This window comes from Dromiciops gliroides, chromosome 4 (genome assembly GCF_019393635.1).
Source record: "Dromiciops gliroides isolate mDroGli1 chromosome 4, mDroGli1.pri, whole genome shotgun sequence".
In the NCBI taxonomy this organism is placed as follows: Eukaryota; Metazoa; Chordata; class Mammalia; order Microbiotheria; family Microbiotheriidae; genus Dromiciops; species Dromiciops gliroides.
Genome location: NC_057864.1, coordinates 410,439,259 through 410,451,575, shown reverse-complemented (window position 1 = coordinate 410,451,575; position 12,317 = coordinate 410,439,259). Strand labels below are relative to the sequence as shown.

At 40.2% G+C, this 12,317-nt stretch overlaps 1 protein-coding gene across 2 annotated transcripts in view; it reads left to right on the top strand.

Annotated features, from left to right (window-relative positions):
• The window catches only part of RNASET2 (ribonuclease T2), a 57,792-nt gene that overhangs the window by 6,814 nt on the left and 38,661 nt on the right, over nt 1-12,317 (top strand). For both annotated transcript variants that reach the window (XM_043963631.1, XM_043963630.1), the window contains exon 4: nt 5,988-6,043. In XM_043963631.1, coding sequence (XP_043819566.1) covers nt 5,988-6,043 — 56 coding nt within the window. The remainder of the gene's footprint in view (nt 1-5,987; nt 6,044-12,317) is intronic.

Here is a 12,317-nt window from a genome sequence, read left to right as displayed (position 1 = left end):
GGAAAGACGCCAGTTTTTCAAGGACCACCCTTTTGGGGAGGAGACCGACAGCCGTGCATGGGCTACGCAAGCCAGCCCGGCTGCTAAGCTCTCCACTTCCGGGGTACGAGCTTAAAAGGCAAGGAGAGAACGGAAGTGGAGGCTCTTTTGGCTCTCCTTGTTCACTGGCTGCGCTGCGCCTAGCAGCACGTGCTTGACGTGGCTCTCCCCCCGCAAAGGTGGCCTTGGGCTTTTGGTGAGTTTTATATGGAATATAGACTAAGCTTAGACTTAAGACTATTTGTTTTGTACTTCTACTTTCCTATCCTTCTAATCAACATCACCTTGTAATTTCCAAACAATAAAAGCTCTAACTAGAGACCAGAGGCTTCTTCCATTTACTAGTCTGGGAGATAAATAAGGAAAACAGTTAAAAGGGGAGGTTAATGCTCTAGTATCCAATTTTAAATCTCACACTATGGGTGCAACACTACTAACTAGACAATGCTGCCTTCACTGAAGATTTTTGTGACGTGTAGTGAGTGATAAAGATGTGTGTTCTAAGAAGACTGAACTAGCAGTACTGACTAGGTTGGACTACAGGGAGAGATGGTTTAGGAAGTTATTACAGTAGTTCATGTGAGAGATCGTTTGAGCCTGAAAGGGGAGTGGGAGTACTAGGGAGGGGAAAGGAGGGAGGATAGGCTAGATGTACTCCAGAGATAGGATCAATAGGATTTTTAATAGAATCCAAGCAAAACAGTCATTTATTGAAACAGGTTTTGTATTAAGTATTGAGGATCCAAACAATTCCAGTGACAAGGTTGCTTAGGTCATTGGTCTGTACTTTTTGTGTTTGGTAGACTTCTCTCAGGGCTTCCAGCCCACTATAAGTGCCAGTAGAGTAGTAGGTAATCCAAGTTAAACTTCTGTGATATTAACATTGGGCATTAGGAGGTAGGTAGGCAACAAGCATTTATTACGTGTACCAGGTATTACTACTCTGTATAGCCTTCTCTGTTTTTGTTGTTCGTCCTTCATTCTCAAAGAGGACCGATGATATCATAAGGGTGATATCTTGCCTTGCTTGTGAATTGGATTCAAGGGAGGCGGAGCTAAGCATAGTTGTCATCAAAGGCTGGTGGCAAGACAAAAGTGAAAACTACTTGGCAATTGCTCAGGACACAATGGATAACCTTGGCCTTTCTGAATTAAGACCTGAGTGCTTGGGAGGATAGAAGAGCAATAGTTTTGAAAATTGCAAATGAAAGTATTCTTTCTCTCAACAACATTACACATTGTAATGATTGGCTCTCTTCTTTGATTCTATCACTCCCTACCTTGCATTTTTTTGGGAGGGGGGTGGGCAACTTGTGATTTCATTGTACTTGGGCCATAATAGGCACTTAAGTGTTTGTTGATTGACTAAAGGGAACACCTGGTCTCAGCTCCTGCAGACCAGTAACTGCTCTGTAACTGTCTTATCACACAGTTGGCATATATTAGAGGCAGGCTTTAACCCCTAGGTTAAGCCTTCCCACACCAAGGCCAGCTTTCTATTTGCACTGTGCCTTATTGCTTCTCGCCTTGTTTTATACTTATCTATATACGTGTTAGGGCAGCTAGGTGGAACATTGGGTTTGGAATCAGGAAGACTCATCTTCCTGAGTTCAAATCTGGCCTCAGACACTTACTAGCTCTGTGACCTTGGGCAAGTCACTTCACCCTGTTTGCCTCAGTTTCCTCCTCTGTAAAATAAGCTGGAGAAGGAAATGGCAAACCATTCCAGTATCTTTGCCAAGAAAACCTCAAATGGGGTCACAAAGATGTAGGCATGACTGAAAATGACTGAACAACAACAAATATACATGTTGTGTTTCCCTCCATAGACTTTAAGCTCTTTTACTTCAAAGATGGTTCTTTTTTATATTTGGATCCCTAGTGCCTAGGACAGTGCCATCCACATTGTAAAAGACTCATAAATGTTGGTGAGGATTTTGGTTATCAGAGGTAAAGCCTTGGGGAATTTGCTTGGTTGTGCCAAGTCTGGCTTTATGTTCAGTGTCAGGCCATATGTTCAGTGAGACATTTGTCTAATGGGATGTGGGAGTTTTGTGGGCTAAGTGTAAAGATAATTAATTGAAGTGCTAATGAGTAATAGCTTATTTGTCATGCACCTGGATTGTGCATTAAAGCTTTAGAAATATATGCATTTTAAAAACCAATTACAGGTAAAATTCTACTGCTGGGGAGTACAACTTCAAGGGAGTGTTCTGTATAACAAAGCTATTTCTGTGCTTCATTTATTTCTTATTGTTAACATTTTGTGCCAAACTGTTTATTGTCTACAAATAATGCATGGCCTTGGGCAAGTAATTTAACTTCTTTGGACTTTGGTTTCCCCTGCTATGAAATAAAAACATTCAACAAAACAGTTTCTATGTTCCCATCCAACTTGTGGTAACAAGTGTTTTCTGTGATTTTTAGTCTCCAGGAAAAAAGTTTTTAATTTGTAGTGTTTGTATTGTAGCTGGGAAGGTGGAACAGAACTGAACTACAGCTAAATTTCTTATTGGACTTTGGTTCTGCCATCCAGTAGCAATTACCTTCAATTTTTTTTCATCCCAAATATAATAAAGGCCACCAGAAGAGAGATTACCAAACCACTTGTGAAAACTATTGCATTAAAAAAAGAGTGAGCATGGAGCTCAGAAGAAAAAGGAAGGGATCATGAATCTCCTTTTCTTTCCCTACTGAGATCATAGCTCTGCCTTTCCTCTTGGTTTACTACAGGTAGTTGGGTTGCTTAATCAATGCTTGAGTTGAGCTAGGGATTCTAAAACAAAGATAGGGTGGGAATGCATTCCCAGGAGAAGGCTCGCTATCCTATGCAAAGGCTAGTTTCATGGAACTCTACAATATATGAAGGGGAGTAATGTGTCACCTGTCTAAAAAGGTATGCTGGAACTGACTTGAAAAGAGATCTAAATATTAAATATAGAAGTTTACATTAGATCTTGGAAATAATGGGGAGCCACCAGAGATTATTAGGGGAGAGGGAAAGAAGAAAGGGTAAAATGATCAGATTTGTGCCTTGGGAATAAGTGAATAAATGAGAAGAGCATTGATTAAAGCCTTTACACTGTGCATACAAGTAGAAAAGCAAGACAGGCCCGGCTGTCAAGGAGCTCACATTAGAGAAAGTTTCAGCTACAAGTTACTTTGTAATGACTGTGTGGAGTATAGATTGGAAGAGACTAAATTCAGGGAGACCAGTTAGTAGGTTATCACAGTAATCCAAATGAGGGCCTGAACTAGGGTGGTAGCAGTATGAAGTGAAGAAGGGCAGGGAGACGTGAGGGATGTTGTAGAGACAGAACTGTCTAGAACTGACCACTAATTGGATTTGGGTCCAGAGGAGTAAAAAAGATATGGGGTGTTACAGGGAATGAAGAGTCAAAGATGTTCCCTAGTTGGAGAACTTGGGAGACTAGAAAGATGGTGGCGCCCTTGACTGAAATAAGGATGTTAGCAAGGTATCTTGCCTCACAGTGAATTGGTCCCAGAATTGCATAGGAAAAGGAAAGGGCTAGATTATGTTTGGAAAATTATGCACCATTTTCCATGACCCTAACTTTTCCTGGAAACAAAAACTCAATCTTTTTAACATCAGTGCCCTGGTGATGCTTTTACATGCATGAAAATATAGAGTATCACAGTCTCCAAGGAGTCAAAATTACAGGTCATTCAACGGGCAATGGGAGAGACCCATGATGGATGTAAAAAGGCAGTGAGTGGCGTATTGCCAATGACTGAGCACAGAAAGCAGCATGAAATGTAGCATTAAAGACACATAGCGAAACAAAAAGAAGGTGGGCCAGTCATTTAGCAAAAGGGAAGGAAAACAGCTTTCGGGCTGCACTGGTACCCATATAATGTCAAGAGAGCTAGGCGAAGGCTTGTAGCACAGTGGATGGACCTTTGGTAGAGGATTTACAAGAAGACACAGAAGTGTCACATCCCTTACTGTAATAAAATATGCAATCTTAGATGTGGAAGGGGCCTTAGAGTACATCCTGTTTGGCCCCTTTATTTTATAGTTGGGGAAACTGGGGTCCAGAGGAGAAAAAGACTATTTTGGAGCTATGCAATTAGTTATTTAAATAAATATATATGGGGGGGGGAATCACATTCTCAGGCTTTAGGGCTTAAAAAGTGAAATAGCTAAAAAAAAGTAACCTCCACTTCATCAGAGCTCCTCTTTTTTTTGTTTGTTTGTTTGTTTATTTTTGTTTGTTTTTTCAGGGCACTGGGGCTTAAGTGACTTGCCCAGGGTCACACAGCTAGTAAGTGTCAAGTGTCTGAGGCCAGATTTGAACTCAGGCACTCCTGAATCCAGGGCTGGTGCTTTATCCACTGCGCCACCTAGCCGCCCCTAGAGCTCCTCTTTTTAAGATAAAGCTCAGGAATGAAGCTTCTCCTGAGCTTCCCAGATACTTTGTATATTCATTCATTCATTTAATTATTTATTTATTAGCTTTATGCTGTTAATATTTTTATATGTGCTTGTCTCCCCCATTAAAATGTAAGCTTTTTTCATGTAGGGATTGTTTTATTCTTTAAATACTCACCTCTCCAGAGCATACAAGAGTGCCTGGCACATAGTAGGCATTAATACCACAAATGTTTGTTAATTGATCAATTAATTAGAGATCTATATTTATTATGTATCTATATCTAATGCCAAAAATTTATCTGGGTCATCCCTTTAGTTGCATACTGTAGTCTAATCCACAAGCTGTTTTCATCCACTGCATTTTCTTTGTGTAGATTGTTGAACTGTATTCTTTTGAGTAATTGATTTCAGATCTCATTTAGGAAGCTCTGTAGTGTTCTGGAGCATGATGCAGTCAGTGGTGTCATCCTCCAATGGGAGCACCGAAAGCACCTTACCATCTAGAGGGGAATCCTCTTCAACATAACTCTACATCTGACGTACTGTATGCCAAGAGTGAGCTAACATTTTTGGCAAGCATCTGCTTTCCTGTTTTATTCTCTGCTCGATTTTAATAATCAGAGGCTGACTGAGCAGAATTACCTTTGAAGGACTCTCCTATGCTTGTAACATGGGCATGCTATACTTCATTCAGATGCCTTTCAATTAAAGTGGCATTTTGCTCTGTTGAGTGAATCCTATGATCTAAGGAATACCTAACTACAAAGTCCTCTAGAGCACATGGCAGTAATTATTTGGCTATTATTATTATTATTATTATTATTATTATTACAGGAGGCAATGAGGGTTAAGTGACTTGCCCAGGGTCACACAGCTAGTAAGTGTCTAAAGCTGAATTTGAACTCAGGTCCTCCTGAATCCAGGGCCGGTGCTTTATCCACTGCACCACCTAGCTGCCCACCTTTATTATTAATACCAATAGTATACCATTCTTGATTAGTCTGACGTGGCACTTGTTGATTATATCATTTGGGTCTGCCTGATAACAGATTTAGATTCAATCTTCTTTTTTCCCATGCATTTTTTTTCATTGTATGGCAGTGTAATTACCTATAAGAAGTATAAGCAGTTCCCTCACTGTCTTGAATTCACTATTGTACTGACAGGAAGTATAAACAGACTATTATCTAAATTGCTACAATTCTAATTTGTAGTTGTATTTTTCAGCCTCAATATGTTGAAATGCTATTTCCCTACCCTCTGAGAATGTTGCTATATTGAATTAATTACAATGGAGATTAAATGTTTAATGTGTGCATGTGAGATTAACTATTTGAAATATCTGTATGTGTAAACATGATAGGGTTGCACACATTATTTATACACATCTTATATGGGTATATTACATATAATAGATTTTATATATATATATATATATATAATATGTGTGTGTACTTTACTTGACTTTTGTCTAATGTTGGAGGAAAAGCAAGACTGCTGAATGATTTCAAGAAATAATGAAGTCGTTTTAATTTTCGTCCCCCCCACCCAGGAAATTGAAAATGACTGCAGAGATCCCCCTGATTACTGGACAATTCATGGACTGTGGTAAGAATTTTAATCAATTAACATTTGGATTTACAAATAAGCTTAGTATGACCAAATTGAAACTCCATTCCCAATATTTAATGCTTGTTATTTTTGGTTAGGGTGAATATATTTGATTTACAAGTTCCTTGACCTTGTTCTTTCTATCCCATCTCTGATTCTGTTGCATTTGGTGTAGGTTAGATATGATAAAAGAAATACAGACATTTCAAGTATGAGGTTGGACATCTGGTCCTTCCCTATGACCCATGAGTAAATCAGTTATGCATCCCTGACAAATCATTTAGGCTCCGAATCTCAGAACTATAATTTATCCCAGGGGTGACCAAGTACAACCCCTTATGTGAAGCATGAAACCCTTCTATAATATCCCTACCAAGTGATATTGTCAGGGCATATTTTCTAAGGCAGAACATTGCATTTTTGGATACTTTGTTAGGAAGTTGTATATATTGAACAGAAGACTACCTCTGTGTAAATTAAATCCACTGTTTTTTTTTCTTTTTCTTTTGGTGCAATGAGGGTTAAGTGACTTGCCTAGGGTTACACAGCTAGTAAGTGTCAAGTGTCTGAGGACGGACTTGAACTCAGGTCCTCCTGATTCCAAGGCTGGTGTTTTATCCACTGTACCACCTAGCTGCCCCCTGCTTTTTTTCATTCTTGAAAATATTTAACTGAACCCTCTGACCTCTGTGATGGAGCAGAACAAATTCACTTTTTTTTATAAGACAGCCCTTTAAAAAATTGAAGTCAAAAATTATAGACCCTCAAAGTTATCTTTTCTCTAGGTTAAGAATCTCTGTTTACTTCAAATGATCATTGTATGGCAAATATTTTAGTTCCTTGCCTCCTCTGGACATGTTCTAGCGTGCAATTTTTCTCCTAAGATGTGGTTTTCAGAACTGATAACAGAATTACAGCTGTGGTCTGACCAGAGAAATGCACAATTGAATTCTCATTTTCCTCTATCTTGACACTCTACTTCATCAATGTAGCCTAAAATCTCTCTGGGCAGCTAGGTAGCCCAGCGGAATGTGGGCTGGACCTAAAGTCAAGAATATTCCTGTTTGTGAGTTCAAATCTGGCCTCAGATGCTTACTAGCTGTGGGACCCTGGGCAAGCTAATTTTTCCATACTGATTGGTATTTTTTTTTAATGTTTTTTTTTTTTGGGGGGGGGGGCGAGGCAATGAGGGTTAAGTGACTTGCCCAGGATCACACAGCTAGTAAGTGTCAAGTGGCCAGATTTGAATTCAGTTCCTCTTGAATCCAGGGCCAATGCTTTATCCACTGTGCCATCTAGCTGCCCCCTGGTATTTTTTTTTATTATTTTATTTATTCATTTCCCCATCTTAAATTCCTGAACTGGGACTTTGTATTATGAATGCGCTTCACCCTTGCCCCAGCTAAGCTTTTGAGTAGAAGGGGCCATTGGCTCTTCATTGTCTTGTACTCTGTTCCCTGGCTTCCTCTTTTTAACTCTACCTCTGAGGGTTAGTCAGCCCCCCTTCCCCATGGAGCTTTGATGTTTGGAGCATTGTATATTTAGGACCTTCTGTGGCATCTCAGTATAAAGTGTTAGGGACCCTGTCGTCTCTAGACCCTTGGGCTATCTTGGTTAGGTGTTTTGCTGGTCTCTGTCACTCCCCAAGGCTTCCAAAGTACCCACCCTGACCTCCTTTAGTCTTTTTCAAGGGGGTCCTCCACTCTTGTTACTTCTTGACGCACAGCCTTGCAGGCTGCATGTGTCTCTGGCCAGTCGCTGGTTGCATTGGGAGGCTGATGTCTTTGTCATGGTCCCTTTTCCTATTGCCTTCCCACCACCCCTCCCAGGCTTCTGACTGACTGCTTTTGGGGTAGAAGAGATCACTGGCTGTAGTTTCTCACTGGTTTTCTTGATCATTATCCAGTCTGGTACAAATTTCTGGTTTTTGCTGGAAGAGATATAGAGGAACTAGGTGATTTGCCTCAATTCAGATGGTCATCTCTGAGAAGTATCCCAGTTCTTTTCAGTTCTCTATCCATCCCCTTTCTACCCACACAGCCACTCTATCTCAGACTCTCATTTCCTCTCTCAGCTACAGACAGCTAAGTGGAACAGTCCAAAGAGTCCTGAACCCCCAAATTGAACCCTAGCCTCAGACACTTACTAGCCGTGTGACCCTGGGCAGTTAATCTTTTCCTCAATTTCCCCAACTGTAATATGGGGATAATAACAACATCTAGCTCACAGGGTTGTTGTGAGGATCAAATGACATAATCTTTAATATCTGTAAAGTGCTTAGCATAATTCCTGACACATAGTAGGTGCTATATATGTCTTTATTCCCTTCCCCCTTCCTCTCTCTTTCTTGAACTATTACAGTCGAGTATCCTGAAGTTGAATTTCCTTTCCAATCCATTTTCCATATGGTTCCCAAAGTAATTTTCCTAAAGCCTAGTTCTGACCAAGGCTCCCTCTTACCTCCAGGACAAATGACCAGTTGATGTACTAGACTTTTAAAGCCCTCACCAATCTGGCCCCATCCTACCTTTTAAAAAAATTTTTTTTGGGGGGCAGGGCAATGAGGGTTAAGTGACTTGCCCAAGGTCACACAGCTAGTAAATGGCAAGTGTCTGAGGCTGGATTTTAACTCAGGACCTCCTGAATCCAGGGCCGGTGCTTTATTCACTGTGCCACCAACTGCCCCCCCTCCCCCACCCCATCCTACCTTTCTGGGATTACTGCACATTACCCTCCCTCAGGCACCCACATTCCAGCCAAGTTCCCCAGCTTGTTGTTCTCTCTGCATGACCTTGCCTGTGGTTGCACCTTTGCAGAGGCATCTCCAGTGCCTGACAGAGATCCTTCTTTTGTTTTGTTTTGTTTTGTTTTTTAGTGAGGCAATTGGGGTTAAGTGACTTGCCCAGGGTCACACAGCTAGTAAGTGCTAAGTGTCTGAGGCCGGATTTGAACTCAGGTACTCCAGACTCCAGGACCAGTGCTCTATCCACTGCACCACCTAGCTGCCCCCAGAGATCCTTCTAATTAGGGATAGGCATGGGACTAGACCTCATTGAAATAGGGAAGGCCCAGCTGAGTAATCTCCCTCACCAATGCGAGTGAGCCCCTTCTCCGCAATGTAGGTGCTTAATAAACCTTTGTGGAAGAACCGGTGAATAAATGAATGGATGGACATCCTGACTTCTGTCCCTTATGTTCCCCGTGAATCCTCAGAGATGACAGTTACAGATTTGGACCCGGAAGGAATCTTAAAGGTCATCTATCCAACCCATTCATCTTACAGTTGAGGAAACTTGAGTCTCAGAGAGGTTCATTTATTTGCCCGAAGTCACACAGGTTAAATGACAGTTTTTAAAGACATAGCTTCTGGCTCCAGATCCCATTGCTGCCTTTTGCATTGTGCTACCACAAGTTAGCCCTCATATCTGCAATCATCTTTCAGGGAATAAAACTCATTCATGTCAGTAGGCTTGAACCAATTGGAAAGAGCTACTATTTATTACCTACCTACCTTAGATTTCAGTTCTGCCTAAGCCATTTTTTTTTGTTCTGCTTGTTTTAGTCTGGATTCGTTTTCTTTTAAGAGAATATGGTAGCAAAATAGTTTGAGTACTTACGCTTTCCTTCCATAACTTATTATTGCATCATGAGTCTCCAAGTTAAAGGGTCTATCCCTTCCTTGTTCTTCTTACTGCTAAAGAAGAGGCTCACACATTTCTTAATGATCTTAGATTTAGAGTTGGAAGGACCCTTGGAGATCCTCTACTCCAACCCTGTCATTTTGCAGATGAAGGAAGAACTGGGGCCCAGAGAGATGGTTAAGTAATTTGCCCAAGGTCATGGCAGAAGTAAATCATAGAATCAGGATTTGAACCCAACTCCCCAGATTAGAAATCCACCACTCTTTCCACCATGCTATGGTATCTTTACTATCAAAACCGAAAAACAAACAAACAAACAACTCATATCTCAAACCATTTACATTCAGTAGATGACATATTCTTAACCAGTTATTCCTTTTTAACCACCTTTAATTTCATTTGTACAATCATTTCTCTATGTTTATGCATACATTTTCCCTCTCGTGTAGTTGTTCATATGGACAATTTGGGCCTGACCTGTGGTAGAGACTCTGAGTTTGTATTGATCTAATCAGCCACAGCTGGACACACAGTACCTTGACCCCAACATAGTGATGTCATTTTTAGTTCTTTTTGAGAACAAAGGATAATAACCAACCAGTCAGGGTGAACTCTGTCTGGTTTTGCTTTTTTTATTTTGAATCATTTCATATGAACTTTGCAGATATTTCTAGATTTCTCTTTAGGCTTCATACTAGCCAATCTTAATTGAATTATAACATTCTTCTCATTGCTTTACCTGTAGTTATTCAGCCATTCCCCAATTGTTGGACATTTGGCAGTTTTTCAGTAATAACTAATGCTGCTGTTATATGTTTTTTCTTTTTGATAATATCCTTTGAGTATATTAATCTTTAGCATTTTTGGTAAGGTTTAATATCTTCTAAGCTTTAACCCGTTTGACACCATTCTTTTTTTTTTTTTTTTTAGTGGTGCAATTGGGGTTAAGTGACTTGCCCAGGGTCACACAGCTAGTAAGTGTTAAGTGTCTGAGGCTGGACTTAAACTCAGGTCCTCCTGACTCCAGGGCTGGTGCTCTATCCATTTGACACCATTCTTAAAGTTATGTGCCACTCTTTTTATTTCTTACACGTTTGTGCTCCCATTTTTTGTGTGTATGTGAGTAAGTGTGTGTGTGTGTGTGCTTTAATCTGAGTTTCTTGGATTCTTTTTATTTTTTTAAAGTTTTAATATTTTATTTATCCAAATTTCATGTAAGAACAATTTTTGACCTTTTTTTGGGGGGGGGGAGGTGTGGAAAAGGGGCAGTCAGGGTTAAGCAACTTGTCCAGGGTCACACAGCTAGTAAGTGTCTGTGATCCGATTTGAACTCAGGTCCTCCTGACTCCAAGACCAGCGTTCTACCAAACTGCTCCTTTGACCTCTTTTTTTTTTTTTTACACTTTTAAGTTCTAATTCTCTCCCACAGTTCCTCTCCTCTTCCAACACTGAGAAGGCAAGCAAATTAGTCATTTGAAAGAAAACACAGACAAAAGCCCCCAAGAAAAATAAAGTAAAAAACCAGTTTCCTTTGATTGACATTCGGACTCCTTCAGTTCTTTCTCTGGAGGTGGATAGTATTTTTCATTATAGGTGCCTCAGAGGTGTTTTGGATCTTTGTATTGCCAGTCATTCACAGTTGATCATTGCACAATGTTGCTGTTATATGTTCTCTTGGTTCTTCTCACTTCACTTTGCTTCCGTTCATGTAAGTCTTTCCAGGTTTTGCTGAAAGCATCCCACACTCATCATTTCTTAAAGCACAATAGTATTCTATCAGAACCCTATACCACAATTTGTTCAGTCATTCCCCAACTTTAGGGGTGGATTCTTTTTAGATATGCCTACCTTTTCCTGCTCATTGGTACCATTTATAATTTTGTGAGTGGAATTTCATTCTTGAGATTTTCATCCCTCTTGAACCATGTTTCCTCTCGGTAATAATGGTAGCCTACATTATGGAGTACCTTGTAGTTGCAAAGTGCTTTGCACCCATGATCTCACATGATCTTTATAGGAACCCTTTGAAGTAAACAATGTTAGTATAAAAAGAGGAAACAGAAGTTACTAGAGCTAAAGCCTGGTAAGTTGAGGAAGTGGCACTTGAAAGCAAATCTTCTGAGCTGAAGTTCATTGCATTTTCTTTTTTGTTGTTGTTGTTGTTGTTTTGTGTGTTTTTTTTTTGTTTTTTTGTTTTTGTGGGGCAATGGGGGTTAAGTGACTTGCCCAGGGTCACACAGCTAGTAAGTGTCAAGTGTCTGAGGCCGGATTTGAACTCAGGTCCTCCTGAATCCAGGGCCAGTGCTTTATCCACTGTGCCATCTAGCTGCCCCTATTCAGTGCATTTTCTACCAAATCACCTCCCTTTGACTACTTAGGCCATAAGTTTATGGCTATTTTCTTTTATGGATTTGTTGAAAGTTGGTTTTCTTTATTCTGGGGTACATATCTGAACAACCTCACCTCCTTCTGTTAATCATAAACATGAAGATGATAACACTCAGTTTTTTTTCTCAATTTACTGTTTCACTTCTCCTTTATCAACCAGTTCATTTCATTCACAATTATTTCTGGAGGAGCAGATCCCTTTTTGATTTCCTTTGCCTTCTGAGAAGTGAAAATGTAAGCAT